General features: G+C 57.7%; 7 protein-coding genes across 12 annotated transcripts; all 7 read right to left on the reverse strand.

The window, feature by feature from the left end:
* Positions 1-773: 773 nt before the first annotated feature.
* Positions 774-3,254, reverse strand: ABB37_04642 (putative mitochondrial putative lipophosphoglycan biosynthetic protein; the record flags this gene model as incomplete). 2 transcript variants are annotated; one of them, XM_015802389.1, is made up of 1 exon in its annotated part: positions 774-3,254. In XM_015802389.1, exon 1 carries the CDS (start codon positions 3,069-3,071, stop codon positions 774-776), a length of 2,298 nt encoding a protein of 765 aa, XP_015658833.1. In that variant the 5' UTR covers positions 3,072-3,254. The 2 variants fall into 2 exon arrangements, with proteins under 2 accessions (XP_015658833.1, XP_015658832.1); XM_015802388.1 differs by having other exon boundaries at positions 774-3,226.
* A 539-nt stretch (positions 3,255-3,793) lies between these two features.
* ABB37_04643 (hypothetical protein) lies at positions 3,794-4,769 on the reverse strand (the record flags this gene model as incomplete). 2 transcript variants are annotated; one of them, XM_015802391.1, is made up of 1 exon in its annotated part: positions 3,794-4,769. In XM_015802391.1, the coding sequence occupies exon 1, from the start codon at positions 4,376-4,378 to the stop codon at positions 3,794-3,796; it is 585 nt and encodes a 194-aa protein (XP_015658835.1). In that variant the 5' UTR covers positions 4,379-4,769. The 2 variants fall into 2 exon arrangements, with proteins under 2 accessions (XP_015658835.1, XP_015658834.1); XM_015802390.1 differs by having other exon boundaries at positions 3,794-4,552.
* Positions 4,770-6,150: 1,381 nt separating this feature from the next.
* ABB37_04644 (putative mitochondrial U-box domain protein) lies at positions 6,151-8,141 on the reverse strand (the record flags this gene model as incomplete). 2 transcript variants are annotated; one of them, XM_015802393.1, is made up of 1 exon in its annotated part: positions 6,151-8,141. In XM_015802393.1, the coding sequence occupies exon 1, from the start codon at positions 7,945-7,947 to the stop codon at positions 6,151-6,153; it is 1,797 nt and encodes a 598-aa protein (XP_015658837.1). In that variant the 5' UTR covers positions 7,948-8,141. The 2 variants fall into 2 exon arrangements, with proteins under 2 accessions (XP_015658837.1, XP_015658836.1); XM_015802392.1 differs by having other exon boundaries at positions 6,151-8,138.
* Positions 8,142-8,606: 465 nt separating this feature from the next.
* ABB37_04645 (hypothetical protein) lies at positions 8,607-14,309 on the reverse strand (the record flags this gene model as incomplete). Its single annotated transcript, XM_015802394.1, has 1 exon — positions 8,607-14,309. Exon 1 carries the CDS (start codon positions 13,878-13,880, stop codon positions 8,607-8,609), a length of 5,274 nt encoding a protein of 1,757 aa, XP_015658838.1. The 5' UTR covers positions 13,881-14,309.
* Positions 14,310-14,894: 585 nt separating this feature from the next.
* Positions 14,895-17,011, reverse strand: ABB37_04646 (hypothetical protein; the record flags this gene model as incomplete). Of its 3 annotated transcripts, none has more annotated exons than XM_015802397.1 (1): positions 14,895-17,011. In XM_015802397.1, the coding sequence occupies exon 1, from the start codon at positions 16,848-16,850 to the stop codon at positions 14,895-14,897; it is 1,956 nt and encodes a 651-aa protein (XP_015658841.1). In that variant the 5' UTR covers positions 16,851-17,011. The 3 variants fall into 3 exon arrangements, with proteins under 3 accessions (XP_015658841.1, XP_015658840.1, XP_015658839.1); XM_015802396.1 differs by having other exon boundaries at positions 14,895-16,998; XM_015802395.1 differs by having other exon boundaries at positions 14,895-16,990.
* A 641-nt stretch (positions 17,012-17,652) lies between these two features.
* ABB37_04647 (hypothetical protein) lies at positions 17,653-19,680 on the reverse strand (the record flags this gene model as incomplete). The annotated part of the gene is made up of 1 exon (XM_015802398.1): positions 17,653-19,680. The coding sequence occupies exon 1, from the start codon at positions 19,306-19,308 to the stop codon at positions 17,653-17,655; it is 1,656 nt and encodes a 551-aa protein (XP_015658842.1). The 5' UTR covers positions 19,309-19,680.
* A 455-nt stretch (positions 19,681-20,135) lies between these two features.
* On the reverse strand, positions 20,136-22,437 carry ABB37_04648 (hypothetical protein; the record flags this gene model as incomplete). Its single annotated transcript, XM_015802399.1, has 1 exon — positions 20,136-22,437. The coding sequence occupies exon 1, from the start codon at positions 21,987-21,989 to the stop codon at positions 20,136-20,138; it is 1,854 nt and encodes a 617-aa protein (XP_015658843.1). The 5' UTR covers positions 21,990-22,437.
* Positions 22,438-23,809: the final 1,372 nt, after the last annotated feature.

A 23,809-nucleotide genomic window follows, 5' to 3' on the forward strand; every position in this document is an offset into this window, starting at 1 on the left:
GCAAACCGCGAGCCCATCACACGTGTAAAGCGCGAGGCATCAAGAACACAATCCATCGATCAGAAGCCAAGAGAACTCTGCCACGTTGCTTCAGCATGTTAAGTGTATGACCTTCTCTCTGAGGTATTTGCAGGCAAAAAAAAAAGGATGGCAAGTCAGTACTGCTTTCTATGTTCAGAATACCTTCGCTTTTCCACGTGCAGGGCTGACTTGCCGTCCTTTTCCACCTGCATCGTTTGAATTCGTTTTCCAACACAGTATCACACGCCAGCACTTATTCCACCACAGTCAGGGCACGACACACACGTGACGTTGCTTTGAAACAGCAACCGCGCACGTTTGCTTGCACTGATTGCTTTCCTTTACATAAATGGATACGGCGCATTGGTGTCTTCTTTCTTCTTTTTAGTTATCGTTGTCTTAAGAGAGCGAACACACCTTTTCTTAGTGAAGTTCCTGCACGTGGTGCAGAAGGTTCCTTCATCAACACGGAGAGAGTGCATCGATATCTTTTACTAAGCAGATGCCAAGGTGTTGTGATCACGTTAATCTGAAAAAGCCCAGTCATCAATTAACGCGTCTGTCGTGATGAATGCGTCGTCTCTGGAGTGAAAAGAAAAGAGAAAAAAGGAGGGGCGCTAAATTCAGCGCTGTTGTGTGTGCACACGGCGATCCTGCCCACGTAGAAGTCCTCCCCGCAGGTTCAAAAGAAAAAGGCAAAGCGAAGAAGCACAACCCAATAAATCGTTCTTCCCTCTTCCGCCGTTGTATATTTACAAGTCGGCCTCATCGTCGTCGTCCGTCTCCGCGGCGTTGGCGTTTTCCGCGGCCGCCTCGCCCTCCTCCTCCTCCGCTGCCTCGGTGGTCGAAACGGCGTATTCAGCGTCGTCGGGCGGCAGCAGCGTCTCATCCGCCGCCAAATCCACGCTACTGCGCAGGAGCCGGTTAATGCGGCGCGAGTAGGCCGCAACATCCGCCACCGGGAACTCCGCCTGCAGGTTCGCCGTGTCGTACAGCACCCACGCCACATCCATCGCGACCGCGTCGTCTTCGTCCACCGCAAAGCGCTTAAACATTTCGTCGACGAGGGGGTGGCGGTAGTTCACCTCCAGCACACGTTCCGCCGTCGTCTGCTGGTCCATCAGCGCCATGGACTGGCCGCGCATGATGTTCGCCAGGCGCGCCGTGATTTGATTCTCGCCCGAGGAGAGAATAAACGCCTCGTTGGTCAGCCGCTTGGTCAAGATAACCTTGCGGACTTCCGCGTAGCCGAAGAGGGAGCGGAGACGGGTGAAGAGGGCCTCGTACTTCTCCTTGCGCTTCTTGTCAATCACGCGCTGGCGGGCATCGGTCTCCTCAAACTGCACCCCCTCCTTCGCGAGGTTGATCAGCTTCTTGCCCGCGAAGTCCGTCACCTGCGCCACCACGTACTCGTCAATGGCGTCCGTCATGAAGATAACCTCAACATCGTGATTCACCGCGTCCTCCAGCATCGGCGACTTCTGAATGCGCTCGATCGTGTCGCCAGAGATGTAGTAGATGCCCTTCTGACCCTTCTTCATGCGGTCCACGTAGGTCTGCAGGCTGATGTAGGCGCCATCGCTCTTGCTAGACTTGTAGCGGAACAGCTTTGTCAGGCGGTTGCGGTTATTGCTGTCCAGCATGACACCGAGGCGCAGGTGCTTGCCGAAGAGCTCCCAGAACTTCGCGTAGGTGGGCTGGGTGAGGTGGGTGTGCCCGGACGGCGCGGGACTCTCAGACTGTGTGCCCTTCGCAATCGCCTCGTCCTGCTCCGCAATGTCGGAGAACATTGTGAGGGCCTTGCGCACCAGCTTCTTCTTGATGACACGCAGAATGCGGCTCTCCTGCAGCACCTCGCGGGAGACGTTTAGCGGCAAGTCGTTGCTGTCGACGATGCCCTTCACAAAGTTCAAGTAGCGCGGCAGGAGGTCGCGGAACTCGTCGGTGATGAAGACACGACGCACGTAGAGCTTGATGTTGGTGTTGGGGACTGTGTTGTCGTCCGAGAAAGTCGCTGGGTCCACTGCAGCCGGCACGAAAAGAATGGAGTCGAACTCCACCTCGCCCTCCACGCGGAAGTGATTGAAGTACAGGGGGTCGCGATAGTCGCCGGAGAAGGCCTTGTAGAACTTATTGTACTCCGCCTCTGTCACGTTACCGATCGGACGGGTCCAAATGGGGCGGTTCTCGTTCACCAGCGTCCACTTCCTTTCGGTGACGGGGACGGCCTCCACCTCGTCCTCCACCTCATCCTCGTCGAGGGCCTTGTCTTCCGTGTCCGCGTCCTCCTTCTTCGCCGCCTCCACCGTCACCTCCTCCTCCACGTAGATGGGGAAGTTGATGAACTCGCTGTACTGGTGAACCGTCTTCTTGATCGTCTCGGCCGAGAGGAACTGCTCCGCGTCCGGCTTCAGCTCAATCGTGATCTCCGTGCCGCGGCCGAGCGTGTTGCCGCGTGGGTCGGGGTAGAGGAAGTACTGGCCGTTGCCGCTTGACTCCCACACGTACTGCTCATCGCCGTCGTCGCTCTTCGACGCCACCCGCACCCGATCGCCGACGAGGAAGACGGAGTAGAAGCCGACACCAAACTGCCCGATCAGGTTGTTCTGATCACCGGCGGTGCCGCCCTCCTGCAGCTTCTCCAGGAAGCGTTTCGTCCCCGACGTGCCGAGGGAGCCGAGGTGGCCGGCAAGATCGTCCTTGTTCATGCCGACGCCACCGTCGCGAATGACCAACTCGCTCTTTTCCTTGTTGAAGGAGATGCGGATGTCCATGGTGGGCGAGACGCCGTCCGCGTTTAGCGGCTCCTTTGGTGCGGTGAGGTAGAGCACGCGAATCTTGTCCAGCGCATCACTGCCGTTGGAGATGAGCTCGCGCAGGAAAATGGCGCGATTTGTGTAGAGGGAGTTCACCAGAATGTCGAGCATCTTCGAAACCTCCGCCTGAAAGGTGATGGGGGTGCCGCGGCCGTCGCCGGCCGACGTGGCGGAGATCGTGCCGAGGAAGATGAGCGCCACCAGCGCGACGCGTAGAAGAGGTGAGCGGCGCATATTTTTTTCTTCTTTGGACAAGACCGTGAAAAGTAAATATGTTAACGTTGAGTGAGGAGAAATATTGGAAAATAATAGAGGAAAACGGAACAGCTTGCAGGTGACCCCTGTCGCCAACGCCGTAGAAAGAAACTCCTTTTATGGAACTGAATGTCTTACAAAGTTGAAAGCGGTGGTAATAGCTGTGGAGTTCATCGCAGGATAGAAAAGAAAGGGAGAACATGAAAAGAATCGAAAATAAAACGTTCATTGAATAGATGGGACACAACGCCAAAATACGTACGCGCGCGCCCATTCACAAAAACGGTCTCAGATACGATCCTCTTAAAATGTGAAGATGTGATCTGTCGCCGTGGGCAGAAGAAAAAAAAAATGGTCGCAGCACACTCATACAAAATGCGAACTTTGCGTGTTGTCGGGGCTGTTGGAGCTGCTCCGTTTCGACGCATCTTGAATCACTGTGACGTAGCACGAGGTGCTAAAGGAAAGAACACACCAACACCATCACACCCCGGACAAAAACAAAAGAGAAGGAGGGCATTTGCAAAAAGAAAAAATGGAATGACTACGGTGAACAGAAAAATGGAGGAGAGAAAGCTGACAGTGCTCTTACGTGCATTGCGTGTTCTTCAACACTCGTTTTCCGCGCAGCTCCACATTTGTTGATGCTTCACGACGAGCAAGCGAAGACGGAGAGCATCAGCCTTTTCTTTGTGTCGCGCCTATTGAATGGGCCGCTTCACCTCCGTGTCACCATCATCCTCGAGTCGGAAAACACGCACAAGTGGTCCGATGGCTGCTACGTCCGCCGGCCTCCCGCCCATCCCCGTGTCCGCGGCGCCTTCAAGACTGTGCTGCGCCCTCTCGTAACGCATCTGCATCCGTCGGTTCCGATGCTGCACCGCAGCGTACTGCGGCAACAGATAGGTGACGGCGAACCAGCCGAAGAAGCCAACCGCAACAGCGCACAGCACCACCTGCGCTTTACGCAGCACAGACATGTTCAATTTGAGGTCCTTCTGACGCTTCTCGCGTTGATACTTGTCGATGCCTTTGTTCATGATTTGCTGGGCGCGTGCGGAACTCTTCACCTCAAACTTGCGCGCTGTCTCCTTGTTGACGAAGGTGTGCGGCTTGCGGGCCTCCTGCTGCCGACGGTTCAGCTCCTCTAGCGGGATACCGAGCTCCTTTTCTGGATTCTTGCGAGCTGCTTGGAACTGCGCCTTCACCGACTCCGTGACGTCTCGCGTTGACTTGACGACATCACCGGGAGACTGTCCACCGCCGAAGCCGCCTCCACCAGACATGACGAAGCGCCAGTGAACTATCTATCTATTAGGAGGGGGAGGAAGTGTGACGGCTCTTTGATTGCCGTTTCGCAAACGGTGTGTTTGACAACCAGCAGTTATCGTTATTGTTCCCTGATTGCGGCACCGCTGCTTTGTGCGCCACGCGGAGAAACCAGCCCCCAGTTGATAAGCTGAGAATGGGTGGCGCCCGAAAAGGTGCAGATTTGATGGTCGCCAAAAAAAAAAAAACAGGCGCAGTCAGAGAATGAAAAGAAGAGGGGTAACAGCAAAGAAACTTGATGACTTGTTCAGACATGGATTGGGGATCTGAGACAGAAACTTCAGAAATGCAAATTCGGTTCCACGACAAGCACGCCGCTGAGCTGCATTGTGACCTGGAGGCGCCAGCTTACACCCGTGTGCGTGTGTGTGTGTGTGTGTGTGTTTGTGCGTTTAGGTTTGAGGGAAAAAAAGAAGAGGGAAACTCTAGTGAAGACCCCATCGCCCTTCTCCGGTGGAGCGCGCCGCGTCCACTACGTCGCTTCGCACAGAGGATCCGCGACGGTGTAGGGAGACAACGCAGTAACCATCCTCACTGCAATTGATCTCACGTGATCACCGTTAAAAGCAACAAGGGCCTACTGGTTTTGTTTTTATGGTTGATGGATTCTTGCTCTTCAGCGTGCCTCCTCTACCCTTCAACAGCTTTCATATACATCACTCAGCAACTCGCACGCGCACCCAGTCCTCGGCTCTCGTATGCACATCAAAGGGACCAAGAGAAGCAGCGAAGTACCTTCCTCAACACAGCTTTCTGATTCAAAACGAAAAATAAGAATACCATCTTGGCACGACATCATTGTCACCAACGCCCCGCACCGGGCCTGTGCAACACAAAGAAGAGCATCCATCCAAACAAAAGAAGAATAATTCTCCGTCCCGATCATCCGAAACAACGCGACTTCTCCCACGACGAGGAGGAACAAAAAATAACGCTTTATAAATAATACTTCTTACAAAAAAAACGAAAACACAGAAAACGACCCGAGAAGCTGCCAAACGGAGATGCAGTGCGACACAGTTGTTTTCGAAGGACCGTGTAAACGTGCGTGCGATCACGAGGAAAAGAGAGTAAAGCCAATACAAAGGCAGAGCGGAGGTTGAAAGGGAAAAAATTAGTAAAAGAAGAGAAGCCTCCGGCAGCTTTTCCACCTACCCTTCTAATCAGCACAGACGCGAGTTGATGAACACGCAGTTCGATTTCCGCGTCGCTCTATTACTACAGCACATTCTTCGGCGGCCCCCACCCGTCCTTCTTGCCGCTGTGTTGACGTGCGCACGGTGTCGATAAAGGCGGTGAAAAGAAAAGAAAAAGGTAGTGTTGAGACCTCGAATAGTGACGTCGATCAAAGGAGAGAACGGCATCGACGGCGACGACGAGCGCAAACACAAATCGCAACGCTCGAGAGAGATGCGCACCGTGATTTATCTCCCTCCGCACCTGTGTCGTGCGCGTAGCAATCGTCCTCTTCACCTCTACGCTTCTTCGCCTCACAACTGTCTTCTGTTACTTATATATGACGGATGTCCACAGCATGAGAGCCCTCTATTTATTCCTTTTTATTCTTTGACGTATCGAATTTTCGTCTGGGGAGGAAATCCCAAATTGCTGGAGTAGGCCCACCGTCCCAACCTCATACACCGCACGACCCCAGGACGAAGTGAAGAGCCCCGGAGACAACGAAGACGCACGCCTGGCGTTTAGCGCGCCACGGCTGTGACAGCACGCTTTAGAAGTTGTACATGTCGTCGTCCGCTGCGGACTGGGTGGCCATGGTCTGGCGCACCATCTGCTGCAGCATCTTCGACGCCACCGCCTCGTTCGGACGCAGCTGCGCGGCTGTCAACGGCTTGCCGGTGATTGGGCACACAGAGCCGTTCTGCTCCAACCACGTCATGATCGCCTCCCTCTCGTACGTCTGGCCGTACGGCGAGGACACCGGATTCTTCATGACACGGCCGGTCAGCGCGCACAGCAGGTCGGGGTCGACGCCCTCGACGTTGTCGGCCTTCGCGCCCGGCTTAATCTTGTGCTGAATCGGGGCCGCCGCCTTGGCGATGGAAATTTTGTTCTTCTTCTCCGGCTTGAGGGTCGGCATCTCGCCCAGCAGGCGCGTAGTGGGCTGCTTCGGCGCCACCACCGGCACCTGCTTCGCCGACAGCTGCGCCAGGACGTCTGTGAAGGATTTATTAATAAACTGGTAGGTCGATGAGTCCTGCGCGAGCAGCGTGTCGGCCGTGTTGCGGCGAAACTGCTGGTACCACGCCTGGGTGAAGGGCAAGCCACAGCCGCCCACCTCTTTCCGGATGAAGGCGTCAACAGTGGCGCGCAGGGCCGAGCTCGTCAGCTCCGGCAGTAGGTCGTCCATCGGGAAGTCGGTGTCCGCCATGGCATCGACGTTGCACATAAAGTGCAGCAGGTTGGTGTACATCACCATCACCTGACCCGACAGGCGCGCGTCTGTCACGACGGGGCGGATGGAGAGCTGAAAGAGGTCGTGGAAGAATGTGCAGAAGATACGCACCTCCTCGCTGGCCTCCTCCATGTTGTAGGTTGCGAAGGCACCAAAGATGAAGGACAGGTTCAGCGAGTGCAGCAGCTCGCCCGCAACGCGCGGCGGGTTGGCGGTGATCGCGACGTGCAAGGTGGCGGCCAGCGACTGCACGTACATCATCACCGTGCCGTCGAGGAACGTCGTAGAGAGCAAAATGTGCTGGCGCCACTGCGTCGCCTCCTTGGAGCAGAACTTGAAGATGTTCATGATGGTGCGCATCGTGTTGTTCACGGCGTGCTGCACCAGCGGCGTCACGTCGTCCGTCGCGGCGATGGCGTCGCCCAGCACATCGCTCACCACCTGGACCGCCTGCAGACGCAGCATCAGGCTCAGCATGAAGTCCACCTTCTCCGTGAAGTTGGTGCAGCTGTGCTCCTCGATCTTCTCCCCCGCGCCGAAGAACGCCTGGGGCTGCGTGAAGCCCAGCAGACCACTAATGCAGTTGCACCGCAGCTCAAACTCGTACGGCGGCTCCTTCAACAAGATGGCCAACAACAGCTGAATGGCAAACTGCGTGTTGTGCTCCGCAAACTCGTGCACCGCGGAGGCCGTCAGTTGGTAGTCCATCACACGCATCAGCAGTACCAGCACGTGCTCCGACATGCGGCCCAGCTCGGAGTCAAACGGCATGGTGCCCTCATCTTTGATAGACTTCTCAAAGATGCTCGTCATCGCCTCGAGGCTCTCGAACACAACCTGGCGGACCGGCTTGTACAGCGCGAAGTTGTTGAGGAGCAGGCAGAACTTCGTCTTGCGGCGCAGCGGCACCTCCTTGGTGTCCTCACTGTTCAGGTACTTAGTCACAATGGTGCTCGTCACGCGCCGCGTCATCTCCGCCACCGTCACGGCATCGCCTGCGAAGAAGCCGCCGGCGTTGGAGATGTCGCTCATCTGCACCCACTGGTCGAGCCTGGGGTCATCGATGGGAGCGCCGCTCTGCACGTAGGCGTCTATTGCAGCGAGAGCGGCCATTTTTTGTGTGATTGAGGGCGGGGGGCGCTCGCAAGATAAATGGTCTAGCGACTCCTGCCTTTAAAGAAGCCTAGTAAAAAGGAAGAAGTGGTGTGAGTCAAGTTAAGGTGCTTTTATGGTGAAACAATGTCTGCGCTGCGTTACTTTATGAGAAAGGAAGAAAAAATACGTAGTGTACGACGACGAAATACTTCTTCGTGAAGAACAGGGCGGTGTATCGACGAGAAGAACAAAAACACCATAGAAGTGTTCATTATGGCGAATTTGTGATTCGATTACGGAGGAGAGAGAAGAATAAAAAAGAGTGGAAGCAAGAGTGGAAGCAAGAGAGCATTACAAAGGGAGGTTTAAGATTGCGTCTGCGCCTGCCGCAGATATCCACAAGGCGACAACACTTTCAAAAAGCCGTTAAAACGCAATAAAAAGATGTGCGGCTTTCAAGAAGAAAACGTTTTGCGAGCATCCCCGTCTTTCTTTTCGCTCTTTCTTCTGTGGTGTTCCTTGTGTTTCCTTCTTCGCTTCAGCGCTTCGCTCATGCAACTGCGGCTCCTTCGCAGCCTGCAAAAACGCGGCGACAGAAGGGGAAAAAAATGCGTGACGAACTCTAGACGATTGCAGGATGGGCCGAGGGAAGAGAAAACACAACAAGGACGCGCCGTTTACGCGTTTGCGCCGGTGGTGCGTCGAAGCTGCGCGAGCATTTCGTCCGTTTTCTGCCACTCACCTTCCCATTTGGAGCCGTTCTGACGAGCCAAGTCAGCCGTCGGCATCGAAGAGAAGGACAGCGGCGACACATGTGGCGACGGGGGCGGTGGCGCAGAAGAGGACGACGCTGAAGATTCCTGTGTTGTTTGCGGCGTGGGCGCGGAAGTTGACGATGCTGTCGGCGCCTCCGCATTTTCTTCGGCGATGGCGGGAGCCGCCGTCGTGCGGCCGTAGAAGACGGACCAGAAGCGCCTCCATCCCTCCTCCGGGGACGAGGAGGAGTGGGGGGCGGGGTGGGACAACGCGTGCGCGTCATGCGGTGGAGAAGCGTCTCTGCCTTCCTCACATCCAGTCACACCCGCGGTGGATGACAAGGAACCTCTCGTTGCAGCGTTGCTGCTGCTGTTGGAGCTGTGTTTCTTGCGCGGAATTGGCACCGGCGCGGACACCTCCGCCATCAAGCGGCGCAGCGCCGTGAAGGAGACGGAGACAACGTTCCTGCCCGCTCGATCCTCCACCGCATCATCCTGAAAGCCGCTGGGGTAGTCGGCGTGTGAATGCCTCTCCGCCGTGGGGGCAGCGTGCGACGTCGTGGTGGTCTCTGTTTTTTGGAGTGTCGGGGTGTGCTCGGTGTTTGGCGCATCCCTCCTTTGCGTATTCTCTTCCTTCTTATCTTCCGCTCTCTTTACTCCACTGTCTGGGGCGACGGCGTCGAACAACGTCTGCTTCCACCACTGAGCTGCTCGCGCACTAAAGGAAGCATTTCTGCTCGTGTTGCTCGTGACATCGTCTGATTGCTGCTCATGACTGCGACGGAGCGAGGCGCGCTGTGCGCTAAATGCGGACGCGAAGAGGGGAAGCGACGCGGCTGTTTCAGCCGCAGCAGGCCTTGACGAGGAGCTGCCGTGTAGATGTACATACGACATCAAGCGATGCCACCACCCGCTGGTCTCCTCGGCCGCTGCTGCCGTTGTTTGCACGCTCGTGCCAGCTGATTCCATCTTGACTCGCATCGCCTCCGACACCATTGTGCCGTCGTTGGTGTAGTACTGGCGACACAATGGCAGCACACGCACCTGCTGGTCCGGTGCGACGCCGGCGTAGGCCGCGGCAAACGCCGCTTCCCTCACCTCATCCGGAAGCACCGACTCCATCATGTCCGCCGCCGCACTCGCTACACTCTCCACGCTGCCCACGCTAACTCCCGCACCGTGGGTGGTGACGCTGGACTGGCTGATCTTCGCCAGAGAGGCGGGGGTGGTGCCGCCCTTCCGCAAACTCGACTCGTGCATCACGAGAACGAGGTTGGCGTGCTTGGACAGGTAGCTCTCGTTCAGCTTCTGAATGAATTGTGGGGTGACCGCCACGCCATCGTGCATGTACAAGAGGAACGTCACGCGGCGTCGGGTTAAGTTGGCCTGGGTGCAGGTGTGCAGGATAAGCTTGTGCTCCGTGTAGTGTCGCCCGAGGGGGAAGGTGCGGATGATCATGCGAGGCAGGAACCACGTGTTGTTGAAGGACACTCGACGAATTCGATCCGCAATGCGCGTCTCCACCAGCTCAATCGGCAGTGCACGCTCAATGTCGACAAAGAAGGGGAAGGGTGCGTGGAGAGACAGCTCGCGTAGGACGGCGGTCGCCGCGGCGTACTCCTCGGCAGCCCGCTCCTCAGCCGACGCCGCACCGTCGCTGCCAATAGGGATGACCGTCATGGGTCGCCGCTGGTCGTCGTAGCCGAGAACGAGGTACGACGCGGAGGAGAGGAAAACGTTGGTGCTGCTGCGCCGGTGCTCCTCGCGACGACGGTCGGCGATCTCGGCTTGCTCGAAGTAGTCCGCGGCCAGGTCAGCGGCGGCCTGCTTCGTCCACGTCTCCCCGGCACTCTCCTCATCGGGCGGGGTAGCACAAATCTCCTCCCACGGGGCGAACATGCGAAAGAGCGAACTAGCCACAATTTGCGACTCCCAGTCGATGCCGACGACGTTCAGCGCGACGATGCTGGCCAGGGCGAGCCACGTCAGCAAGGACCAGTAGGACGACAGAATGTAGGACAGGGGCAGATTCCACGCACAGCGCTGCTTCATCACAAGACTCTCCTTCAAGCTCAGCTTGTGGGATTGGGTATTAAGGAAGCGCCACATGTTCAGCGTCGTCGCAATGCGGGAGCGGGTGGTGGAGATGGGCAGCTGAAGATCAATCGCTGCGTTCAGCACGTACGTGTAGCGCGGGTTGCGGCCCGCCGACTCCGCCAGGACCTCGCGCAGGATCATGACACTCGCCCACGGCGATAACGTGAGGGGTAGCGAGCTGACGAGTAAGCGCAGCTCAGCTGGGATGTCATTGGCCCCTCCATGCGGGTCTGCGTCGGCCTCATCCTTCTCTCCCTTCTCTACACGCATATCCACCGGATTGCACCTGGCATTCTCCTCCTCCTCCGCGCTGACGGCATCGCCTCTGTTCGGCTTTCGAATCCTCCGACGCAGTCTCTCCGCCCCTCCTGGCCCGGCGGTCGCCTCTGCGCGCAGCCGGCGCCTGCGCTCCTCCCTGCGCTGTGCGATGCGCTGCCGCGTCGTCGCCGGGTCTTCAGCGACGTTCACGAGCAAAAAAATCTTGCGACGGTACTCATCTTGAATGTTCGGCACCGGTACGTGCTGCGTGACGAAGGCAAAGAGCTCACTGCTCACCACGATGGGCTTCTCTGAGTGCGCCGAGCTCTCGTCCACCTGCGACTTCACCAACTCTTCAATGAGATTAAGAAAACGCTGGCGGAGAATCGGGGGCACCGGAATGCGTGGTGGGGCGGCGGGCGTGGGCCGTGCGTCCTGCGCTGCACCGCCGCCCGCACTACTCCTCTCCCCCTCTGACTGACCAGCTTGTCCCGATAGAGGGGCTGCCGCTGTCGATGCGGACGAAGTGATGTCGTGCACACTACTTTCTGAGCTCGGTGTATGCTGGGCCTTCGAATTCTTCGCGGTGCCGCTCGTGTCTTTCGTTGCCTCCGCCTCCGTCTCCCCACCACTTCCACTCATCACGGCAGACAAGGTGCTGGCGTTGGAGAGCTGGCGCAGCTGGTCTTGCACCTGCTCCTTCAACCTCCGCTGATCCCGCACAATCCCCTGCAGCATTTCCTTGAGAGACCGGTAGGACGACACGCAGAGGGCCCAGGGGCTGCCGTCCATCACATGCAGCTCCTCCATTTGCGCGCGTACCGTCTCATCATGAAGACCGTAGCCGCCGGTGGTGCTGTCCGACGGACCGCTGGAGAACAGCTTTGTGCCGAGCTCCGCTAGGTACTGCAGGTCCTCGGCAGAGAAGGCGTAGCCGTCGCGTCGAGCCTTCTCCTCGAGTGCCGACAGCACGTCTCGCAGCACGGACGTGTAAAGGTCTTCGCTGCTGCAGCTCTCCAGCAACGGCAACAGCTGGCGCACGACGACCTTCAGGTCAATGGTGGATCGATTAACCAGCCCGCTCTTCTCCAGCGCGACGAGGGCCTCGGTGATGCTGCGGTCGACCAGTCGCTTAAAGTGAAACTCGCACACAGGGCTGGAGACCATCTCACGTAGCAGCCACGTCGTCAGCTCCGGCAGGTGTGGGCTGGAGGCAGGGACGTGCGACGTTTCGGCCATCTCGTACGCATGCTTCAACACAACATCAGAGAGCACCACAATGACGTCTTGGATCACCGCAGAAGAAGTGCGTTGCGCAACGTCGGCAACGTTAGCACCGCCCTCCGCAGGCGCCGCTGTTAACGCCTTACGCAGCCGGATGACGCTGCTGACCGCCGCAAAGGCGGCAATCGGCAGCGGCAGTTTACTTTGCGACGCGAGCGCCGACGTCGACGTTGACGGTGGCTGCGACAATGTTGCGTCTCTCTGGGCCGCCTCCGCCCGCACCAACAGTACGTATCGCAGCAGAAGACACAGCAGAAGGATATGCTGCAGCCCCAGGGCCTCCTCGGCGACCGTCATCGTCGTAGTGTGTCCGGGCGACGATAATGATGGAGCTGTGGAAGACGACGACGTGTGCAGGGCTGCGGCTACTTCCTGTGGTTTGAGCATCTTTGCAAGGCTGTCCCAGAAGTCGCCATCAGGGATTGCGGTGGAGCCGGTGCCGCCTGTCCCGATGGCCGCGAGAGCAGCGATGTCGGACATCATCACCTCCACTCGCCGCTCCTCCATACGCAGCAGTACGTGCCGTATCTCGCTCATCTTTGGGCACGGCGTGAGGGACGAGGGCGAGCCGCGCATGCGTGGGCCGTCGGCACCGTCATACCTCGACACCTCACCCCACCTGTCGCCATCACCGCCATCCCTGTCCCCACCATATCGACTCTCATCACCGCCACCAACGCTGCTGCCGCGCACCGCGGCGCCACGCACACGCTGTTGATGCTGCAGCAGCGACCACAAAATGAAGAGGGCGCGCAGGGACGGGGCACGGCTGTAGTAGTCGGCCAGCTCCATCGAGGCGGACTCCTCCTGCAACCAGCGGATTCGATTGTCCTCGTCCGCGCTGAGGAGGAGGCGCGCGATGAAAGCGGCGTTCGCGGGATCCGCGTTGGACGGGACAGGAACATTTCCTGCCTGAGTATCACCGGCGACGGCAGATGGTGTTGTGTGAGACATAAGTTGGGCCATCTTAGTTGGGTCACTGCAGCTGAGGACCGCTGCAGTCACGGGCGGCGCGCCGAGCGTGTCCCTCAGCCGCGTGTGCAGGTCGACGCCGAGGGTGGTCCGTAGAAGGTCCTCTACGCCTCCGAGCTTCAGCGACCACACGAAGTCATCGCGCACGCGCTCCGCTGCCTCTGTCTGCGCCGCGAAGGTGGCGGGGTACAGGAGAGCACTGCAGCAGCAATACGGCTGCGCGCACGGTGCCTTGCTGCTTTTGCCGAGTAGGTAACGGGTAGATGTGTCGAAGGACGAGCCAAGCATGCCAGCGGCGCAGCGGTTGACGCGCGACTGCCGGCTGCGCAGCACAGAGAAGGGGGATCGGTAGTGAGTTACGTAGTCGTCGCTGTTATTGTAGTTTGGGGAGGAAGACGGGGCCGTAGAAGGTGGCCGCGGTCCGTGGCTTCTGGCGCTCCCGTTTTCGCTGCCTGCAGTTTCATCCTGCGGTGGCGGCCACGTGAACGCAGAAGGGTAGTCATAGGTCCCCAGCCCTTTGAAGGTGACCGACACAGATGTGCCACGCACCACAGATGACCTTAGCGTGGGCCGGCGATGGAGCATGGAGCAAAGAGTGTATAAACATGCAGAAAAAAACCGTAGAAGACTAAGTGTACCGTTGCAGTGAGACTCGATCTTCACCCCTTGACAAAGTAAGAAAGTACGGTGAAGTGAGGGGAAGAGGAGAAGAGGCAAAAAAACAGGGAAGTCGTGAGAGAGAAAGGCAAGGGTTTCCCTTTCCCAATAGCGGCTTAACAAACCAAACGCAAAGAAAGCTATTATTTAGACGTAAAGCAACGTGCGTCAGTCGTGTGTGTGTGTGTGTGTACCTCTTATTGAAAAGGGAGAAGAAATGAAATTGTTCGAGTTGTGAAAGATACGGAAGTCACGCATGTTCAAAAGAGACGGCGGTGCAGAAGAAAAAGAAAGGCTCTTATTCATTCCAACGTTTCCCAAAACGCACAACCAGCTCTCTACTGTAGATATCGTTGCTGTGAAAACCCATGAGAAACACGATGCAATAAGAGCAGAGAAAAAAAAGAGCAGGGTGGCAGAGCGGATCGACAAGAAGAGATCTAAACCTCTCGCTACAGCGCATCTGCTGGCGCACGTTCTCCTTTCATCGGGGAAGAAAGAGGCTGCTAAGAACATCAACGTCATATACCAGTGCAACATTTCGCAGTTCACATTCATTTCCACCGCATTGCGTTGTTGTTTGTTGCTTCAATGAAGCTCCCAAAATGCAGGAAGCCAATTCCAACGGAGAGAGCCATCGAAGGGCAATGACGACGTTGCAGGTCCCTCCGCGCAGAACTGCCTTTCGTCTCTTTCTCACATGAAATGTGTTCGTTGATAGCGTAACACTTCCAGAGATCAACGAGTCGAACTTCCCTCTCGCACACACACAAGTTAAAATTCTCTTTATGTTCCTCACCTGCTCTCCTACGTGCGGTACTCCCAGCGGAGTACCCTCGACAACGCGCTCAAAACCCCACCAGACAGCGCGAGAATCGAACGTCACCACGAAGATCCGATTTCGCAGTGGGAAGAACGTCCCTTTCAGGCGCACGAAACCGGTCAACGCGCACGCCGCGCAGGGCGATCGTCGCCGCTAGCCGCGGACTTGCCAGGACCGAAGCCGAAGCTCACAGCACCCGTCGCCGGGCTGCCTAAACTAAACGAAGTCGGCGCCCCGGCGGGCGACGCAGGCCCCATCGTCGGCGCAGCAGGCGCGCCGAAGCCACCCGTTGCCGCTGCTGCCGGAGTGGCAACGGCCGTGGCGGCGGAGGCGCCAAACCCAACTGGGGCCGGCGCAGTGGACGAGGCGGTGGTGGTGGCGGTGTTGGGGACGCCGGCTGCCGCCCCACCCGGCGCCGCGGTGGCCGCACCAAACCCGGAGCCGCCACCAGCCCCAGCAGCGGTGGTGGTAGAGGCAGCAGCCGGCTTCGCGCCAAAGCCGCCCATTGCAGCGGCATTGGTTGGCGAGGCCGCCCCAAAGCCACCCGTCGCCGGGGCGCCGAAGCCGCCCCCCGTCGTCGTCGTGGGGGCTGCCGTGGCCGGCTTCGCCGCAAACCCACCCACAGTGGTGGTGGTGGTCGCGGTGGTCGTCGCCGGACCTGGCGGAGGCGGTTGCTGCCGCGGCAACGGCGGGATGTCGAAGTACGCCGAGGCCGTGGCACGGCGGAAGAGCGCCATGCTGTTGCGCTGCGCCTCGGTGTCGGTGAACAGCACGTCCGCCTCTGCTTGGCCGTACTGCCGCGTGAAGAGCTCGCGGGCGGTGTCGGTGAGGCTGTGCAGGTGCGCCGCCACGCAGGAGAAGTCCCGCAGCTGGTTCAGCTCGTACAAGAGAGAGGCGTTGATTTGCGCGATGGCGTCGCCGGGGATGGCGCTGCCGCCGCGGTGGCCAGGGCGGTCATTCGAGCCAGACCCTCGCAGCGGGCGCCCGGGGGGGACGAGGGTGGCTTCTAGTGCGGCCAGCTCCTCGTGGACGCTGTCCAGCCGTCGACTCAGCTCTTCCACCAGCGAGGCGAACGGAGACGCGGCGTTGCGATTCACCGCAGGTCGGTAGGCGCCGCCCCGTGAGACCGACGCGCTGCTGCTGCTGCTGGCGGACAGCGGCAGACCTTGATCGAGCAAAGGCTCCCACACGTGGCGCTCGTAGTCCCGCACGCTGGCCTCCAGCTTCTCCGTCCGCTGCAGCTGACGCCGCGCCTGCCCTTCGTGCTGGTTGCAGTGCACGGCGACGATATCGACAGCGCGATTGCCACCGCCTTTCAGCGCGGCAAGTTTGCCAAGGAGGCTGCGGTAGCTCGCCGCAGCTGTCTCCCCGGCATCTCCCTTCGCCGACGCAGCACCTACGGACGGCGATGCGGTCTTGTCTGATTCGTTCAAATACTCATAGACCTTCTTGGTCGCCTCCCGCTCTGCATGCATGAAGCTGCGTAGCTCCATCAGATGCTGCTGCAGCGGCTGGGGAAGACTCTCAAACGGGGTCTGCTCCGTCACCAGGGAGAAGTCCACCTCGCGTGCCCAGCTCATGGCGTTGCCAGGACCTTTAATCCCCGGGTAGGGGTACTGCGCCGCGGTGGGGGCCGCGTTGGCGGCGGCGGTGGAGGTCGTCGTGCCGCCGAAACCTCCAAAGCCGCCGCTCAGGCCGAACCCGCCGCGTCCTGCGCCAAAGCCGGTGGTGCCTGTGGAGGTGTTGAACCCTGTCAACCCCCCGGCAGGTGCGCCAAAGCCGCCACTGCCCGTTGCACCGAAACTCGGCGTGGTGGTCAGCGGCTTCGCACCGAACCCGCCACCCGCAGCACCGACACCAAAGCCACCACTGGTAGCAGCGCCAGCAGCTCCGAAGCCACCACTCGGTGCCGGGGCAGCGGAGCCGAAGCCGCCACCGAAACCGCCGGTTGCAGGCTTCGCACCAAAGCCCGTACTCCCGGCCGCGGGTGCCGCACCCCCAAAGCCGCCGCCGGTCGTACTCCCAAAGCCGGAAGTCGCGGCTGCCGGCTTCGCACCAAAACCACCAAATGACATCCTGCCGAACTCGTGATCGTTGTCCGCTTTTTACTTTTCGCCCTCTGCGTGTGAGGTTGTGCCACCTGCGCAGCTACCACCCACAGCAACGATAGTTCTGATACTAGAGTGTGTTCGGAGCACCTCTTTGAGTTATTAGCTTCGGCGTTGCAAATCCCGGCTCACATGGTGAAATCGAATGCATGAAGATGAGCCACGGGAAAGCGACACCAAATATTGGTGTGTCGATAATGAAAAGGAAGAAAGAAAAAGAGATGAAAGGTGAAGAAATACATTCGATGCGTTGCCGTTGAAAGGTGACACTCGTTTCTCTTTTAAATAAGTTGTATTCTGTTTTCTCTGTGCAATAACGGTGCACCAGGCACCAATAATGATGAAGTATTGACGTGTTTTTTTTTCTATTGATTTGCTTCGGGGGGTCGACGAGATGAGCTCCGGCTGTTTCAATCTTTTCCCTTTGGGGGGCAGTCGTTCTTATTTGTTGCTGTTGTTGGTGTTCACATGATCTGCTCACCACAGTGAAGAGAAAAGCAATGTATTCCCCTCAAAGAAGAGACAGACGTACGCGATCTATGTAAGAAGAAAAGTATCTTTGCCTTTGACGTTGCGAAACTCAGACCACTCTTTGTATCCTCTATAAACCGTCATCTATTTGGGAGAGAGGTACGCTCTTGTGCGCTAAACGTACAAAGTCAACGGGGATACATGGCGGTAACACACACACACACACGCCCAGTCCCTGCGACACCAATTACGAGCTTTGCGGAGTGCTGGTGTAGCTCAACCGCGCGTATCGCGCGTCTCACGCCGCATCGCGCCATGCCACAGTCGTGCGCCGCCCCTGCTTCTCCCACTCGCGACGGTAGTAGAGAGCGAGGGCCACGCGATCGGTTCGCGCGAACGTTGGCAGCATCGTTGTCTGCCGCCCACCTGCGAGTCCACTTCGCGGGTGCACAGCAAGTCGCACCGGGGCTTGCATGACAGGGATACGACGCCCGTTCGCCGGTTCGGCGCGCGACGTGTGCTGTGTCTGCCTCGCCATGTCCAGCTGACGCGCGCGTGACCGCGAGACGCCATCACTCGACCTTGCGCGGCCAGTCTCGCCGGCAAGGCTTTGGGACGCCCGGATGATCCGCACGTCCTGGGCCTCGCGGTACGGGTGGCGGCAGTCCCTTTCTGTGGAGGTGCACTGCACGCAGGCTACGCTGCGGTCCGGGCTGCGCACTCCACGCGTCGGCACAAAGAGCGCAGACTTGGCCTTGGGGACGACGTGGCGAAAAGCATCTGGAGGCGCTGCACCGGAGTGCGAAGACGCATGGCGGCGCCAACAGCCGTTGTTGTTTTCGCGGTGCACGAAAGGAGAGTCGGAGCGCCTGGGGAAGACATCTTTATTGCGCCGAGAGACGCGTGCCCTTCCGCGCGATGACGACGACAAAGACGACGATGAAAATATGTTCCCATCGCTGCTGAAGCCTCCAGAGGAGGTAGAAGAGGCAGCAGACACGCCGCTGTCATCGCCCAGTCCTTTGGGGGACCGGTGATCATCTGCGTGGCGGCTACGACGAGGCGGACGTCCGTTTTCCTCGCAGCCCCGCGAGAACCTCTCACCGCGCCCGCTCTCGTACGCACTGCTCTCACTACTCGCCTCGGTGTGGAGCACAGGATGGCATTCATCAAACGGCTCCTCCAGCGGCACTATCTTTGCCAGGGCATCAGCCCGTGCGTTGGAGACTTGCCGAGGCATCGCAGATGACAGAAGCAACGCCCTGTACTCCCTCATCCACCGTGACAGAACATCCCGCTCTCTTGACGTCAATTGGGTGTGGAGAGAGGATAACTCGAAAGGGGCACTAGCGCCCCAGGAGCTGCGTAGGACAGCGTGAGGAGAGCAGGCGGTGGCGTCTGCCTGCGCATCGCCTTCAAGATTCACAGTAGGTGCAGACGAAATTAGCGGTTCCGCTTCTGACCCACGAGACACGCTCGTCATGTCGGCTTCGTCACCTGCCTTGTCCTCCACTCCGACCGTCAAGACGGCAGACTCGTCCCGTTTCTTTGCGGACGCCGTAGACCCTAAAGCGGACAAAGACGAAGCGGAGGTGGGGGCGCGGCTCGGTGGTTTGCTCTCGTGCGTGATGGAGGGCGGCTGCGTAAAGCGCGCGTCGGACACCAGGGGGTGTGACATCCCGGACCGTACCGACGACGCCGACCCCGACGCGGCGTCCCGCGGCCGCGTCGCAGAATACTGCACCGATGGAGACGACTCCGTTAGAGTGGAAGTCGAGGAGGATGAGGAAGACAACGCGGCAGTGCCGCTTGCCTCGCCCATGATCACCGCAATTGTCGCGTCATCGTAGTCGAGCTGCCGTAGTGTGGCGCGCACCACGACGGGGTCAACGCCGGCCTCGGTGACGACGTGCTCGAGGTAGTCCGTGTACGCCTCCTCGGGTGACGCCAGCATTGCGGAGGTGAAGGATGAGTGTGTGGCCCCTGTGTACGTACGCGTATCTTTTTCGCCTATGCTGCTGTCAATTGTTCGGTGCAACCTGACTGGGCCAGGACCGTCAAATCTTAAAGGCACACGTTGGAATGAGAAGAAGAAAAAGCGAGTGGGTTGGAGGAGAAGATGTAGTACAAATACCTCGTCTATCAATAGCTGTGCTGAATCTATGGAGAACAAACGGTGCCTTTACCTACGTGGGGTAAATTTTCATATGGAAATACCGTCAAGGAAGGTTGTAGGAACCGTTTCGCGGACTGTACGTCTGCTGCTTCGTTGTGTTCGAAAAAAAAAGCCTTTGCTCGGCAACAGCTTGTCTTGAGTTTACGCCTCTGATAACCAAGCGTGCATGGGATGAGGGAAGAAACGGATGTCACCTAGAAGAAGACTTATGAGAGTTTTCGATCCGTGCAAAGTGGCGTGTCTTCCTGGGACTTGGATGGAAGTGCAACACGCAGTGCTTCAGACAGAGAGAGAAAATGGGCTGCCGATGTTACTCTACTGTTCGAGTGGCAACTTAATTCTCTGCCACTAGCATCATTTCGGCGGACGGGTTCAAAGCACCGCTGTACATACATATATGTGCGGGTCTCCCTTGCGTTTTCTTTAACACTCGCAGCATTTCGTGCCTGGCATGTATTATTTTGTGTGTGTGTGGCAAGCCATGTGTTGCGCCTCGACAGGTGACTTGAATGCTTGTCTTTTGATTGCTTATGTGAGTCGCATTTGGAGAAGCGCGAAGGAGAAGGTGTATCACATTACAAATGCAGGTCTCCCCTGTGCCACCTCTACGCCTCCTCATCTTCGTCCTCATCCTCCCACTCCCCCTCATCCTCCCACTCCTCATCGCCCTCTGCCACCGGCGGGAGCGACTGGGGATTTCCGCCAGTAGCGACCATTGTGGGTACGACACGCGACTTCTGCTGTTGCTGCTGCTGTCGCCGCCGCTGCTCCCTCTCCGCAAGCTTCCGTGCGTCCTCGTCGTCCGCCTCCCGCTCCGCCGCAGCCGCGGTGAGGGCGTACGTGTTGGCGAGCTGGTGAATGCGGCCAAAGAGCTCGCGCTCAAAGTCGATCTTGTCCTGCCGGCTCCACGGCTCGGCCGGCATCATGTCCTCCTCGCCCTCCTCCACCTCCTCGTCCGCGCCATCTTCGCCGTCGTCCTCCCAATCCTCTTCCGCCTCTGCCTCGTCGTCCGGAAAGCCAAAGACGGCGCCGTGCGAACCGACAATCCGCACATCGTTGTCAGGATCACGGCGGGCCTGACGCAGCTCCTTGCGGGAGTAAAAGTGCGCTGCGTCGTCGGGCTGCTGCAGGTAGTCCATAAAGTCCGCCTCCTCCGCGTCATCCTCGTCTTCCCACTTCTCCTCCATCATGTCCTCGTCGTTGCCGTGCGCGGTGGCCGTGTGGTGCGACAGCATCAAGCCGCCGCGTCCGCCGTTCTTCGCCGCAGCGGCAGACGCCTGCCCGAGGATGCGATCGAGGACGGAGTCGGCGGTGTTTCGGTCCTCCCCATTCGAGGGATCCATGCCCATCATGGATGGGCCGAACATGGCCTGAAACTGCCGCGCGTGGCGGCTGGCTGCGTTGGGGAAGTCGTGGTCTCTGATTCTGTTCATGTCGCCTTCCTCCTCCCCGCCGTTGTCCTCGTCGTCATCGTCCTCCTCGTACGGGTGCTGCGGGCCGTACCGCGCAGCCAGCTTTCGATACATCGCGTTTATTGGGTCGTCGTCCTTGCCGCCATACACGGCGTCGGTGGACGAAGCAGGGGTGGCGCGGCCCTGCTCCCTGTGCAGGGCGATGCGTCGACAGCGCAGCTTTTCCCGTTCATTCGACATGTCCAGGTACTCGAGCGTTTTGATTAGAATGTTCACCTGCAGCTCCTCCGCCTCCTCCTCTGTATTCTTCTCCGGCGCGGTCCCCACGAGGGCGACTTCATCCTTGTGGTCCTCGTAGGTGGCAAACGCGATGAGCAGGTCGTCACGCGCGGTGGCTTCCATTGTGGTGGCGAAGTGGTAGTTGAGTGACACGTCGGTTGAGTCAGAGCTGGTGGAGCTGTCGTCGTCGCTGTACTCGATGCCGGCCTGACGCCGCAGAAGCGCACGCACGAGTTTGATGTGCTGCGCGCGTTCTTGGATGTCCGACGGGTACCCAATGTCGGCCGACCCGTCGGGTTTTGCCATGGGAAGGCTGCCCGGTTTCACTGACGTACTTGGCGGCGAGGCGGCACCCAGACGAACACCCATTTTCGACTTGTCCTTCGAAAGCTGCCGCGCCTTTGTCTTCGCCGCATCAAACAAATTAGCCGTCCCGGTGCCGCCGGCGAACGCGTCGTCGTCGTCCTCTGCAAACCGGTGGAGACGCAGATTTGACCACGCCCGCTGCCACCACGATGGTATCGCCTCCGTTGCGGCTGCTGATGTGACTCCGCCCTTCTCGTCCTCGTCCGTGCGATGCGCGGCTGTGTAAAGGAGACGGCCTCCGACGAGAATGGACACACCGACAGCGAGAGTCGCGCCCACGACGACCGTGGCGCGGCTGAGAGGGCGGCGGTTTCCATTTGCTTCGGTAGCGACTCCAGCGACAGCCGCGACGTAGCTGTGCTTCAGCTCCATCTTGGGAGGCGAGGATGATGCTCCGAACATGACCTACGAGTAGCTGCTGGGTCAACTTACACGTTTGATGTCGCGGAGTGAAGATCAAACACTACGTTGAAAACTTTAATGATTCAATGGCGCGGTTTTCTTTAACCAAAACGAAAATACGCTTCTGACTTTCTTCGTTTTGGAAAAGGCTAACAGAAGGCAACGTAGCGTGTCTCCTCTTTTTTGTCTTTCTTCGTAGAACTCCACCTAAGTCCTCTTCGGCTTTTCTCTTATGCTTCCAGAAGGCGTCTGGCCTTTCTTTTTCAAGATTATTTGCAGCTTTGAACGTGAAAAAGAGTCCCGCCCGTGTACACCTTACCGTGACCTCCGGTGCTGGATTTTTGGCGCGTGGGGCACAGTAATTGTGGTTGCTCTTCGTGGACCCAAGGAAGCAACGCCTATTACATAGATCTTCGTTCCTGCCTGTGCTCACCTACAACCTACAAGCTGAGTGGGAGCAGAAGAACGTAAAAGGAAGGATAAATGACAGGAAAAGAGATGAGAATGAGTCCCCATATCACAGTCGAGTAAGAACAAGCGGGGCAGTCGAAACAGAAACTAGAACTGGCAACAAGAAAAGTGCGATTCACATCTTCTTTGAGTACAAGACATGAATACTGCGCCAAACGCGCTGCACTTTTTTCACAGCCATTGATCATCACTACGACTCCACAGATGATAGTATTCAGCGCATCATTGCACCAACGCACTCCACGTGCGATTATCGGTGCACCTTCGAACGAATGGCGTTGGAAGATGCGTCGGAGGTAGCGCCGCAGACCTGGCATAAGACGCACGTTTCAAAAAGGTGGCGAGTTTTCTTTTCTTCTTGACGCTTTCACTCAATAGTTGAAAAATAACAATCCCTCTGCGCACGTTGTGTGTGTGTACATACAGATTACCGGTGTGAATACAAGTCACCGACGAAAGAGTAGTGAGAAGCTGGAAAGCAGAGAGCAATGCGCCTTGTCTTCTTTTCCGCGGAGAAGAAAAAAGAAGCGGCAATGCCGCACTCCTTCATTCAGATGCGAAAGCAAAAGAGGAAACAACGAATAATGCTGTGTGCGGGTGCGGGTGTGCCTTCGCGAACACAAACGTAGAACGTTGAGTGCTTTCCGGTCTCCACCTTTTGCTTCAGCATTGGCCACCACTTCTGCTTCTTTCGAAGCGCTTCATTAACCGTGACAGGGATGCAAACAAATTTATCGTTTCTTTATATTTTGCAGTTTTTTGAACTCCTTGCTGCTCGACGTTTCCTCTTTCCTCAGAAAAAAAAGAGCTCGTAAGTGTAGATGATGCTGCTCTGCTGATTTCACGCAAGGGAAACAAATCGAAGACAAAGGGTCATGTATATGTGGATGGATCAACGCAACAGCGTAGCGTATCTGCTTAGTAAATTTCAAAAAAGGGAAAAGGAAAGGCAGCCACACTGAGGCGTTCTATCGACAAAAGCGATAAACAAAAAACATAGCAAACGAAAATTTAGCCTAGTTGAGAAATAAATAAATTGAAGGAAAGAAAACGGAAAAAGAGGAAAACACCACTGCGGCTCCGTCGTTCGAAGAAACGTAAAAAGAAAAGATATCATCAATTTTTCCATCAGCGTGTTTCAAAAGAAAAAGAAGAAAACTGAAAGCCCACGAGTTGTGCACGCACTTCCGCGTGCATGGGAACGCCGCGACGGACGCAATTTCCACAGCGTCTCTGTCATTGTGTGTGTGTGGGTGTGTGGCACTGCGGCGGTGTAAGAATCAAAAGAGAAAAACGGGATTATATATATATATATATTTCGGGGCCATCTTCACTTTCTCTTGTCTCTT

This window comes from Leptomonas pyrrhocoris (assembly GCF_001293395.1).
Source record: "Leptomonas pyrrhocoris isolate H10 chromosome Unknown, whole genome shotgun sequence".
NCBI lineage: Eukaryota > Euglenozoa > Kinetoplastea > Trypanosomatida > Trypanosomatidae > Leptomonas > Leptomonas pyrrhocoris.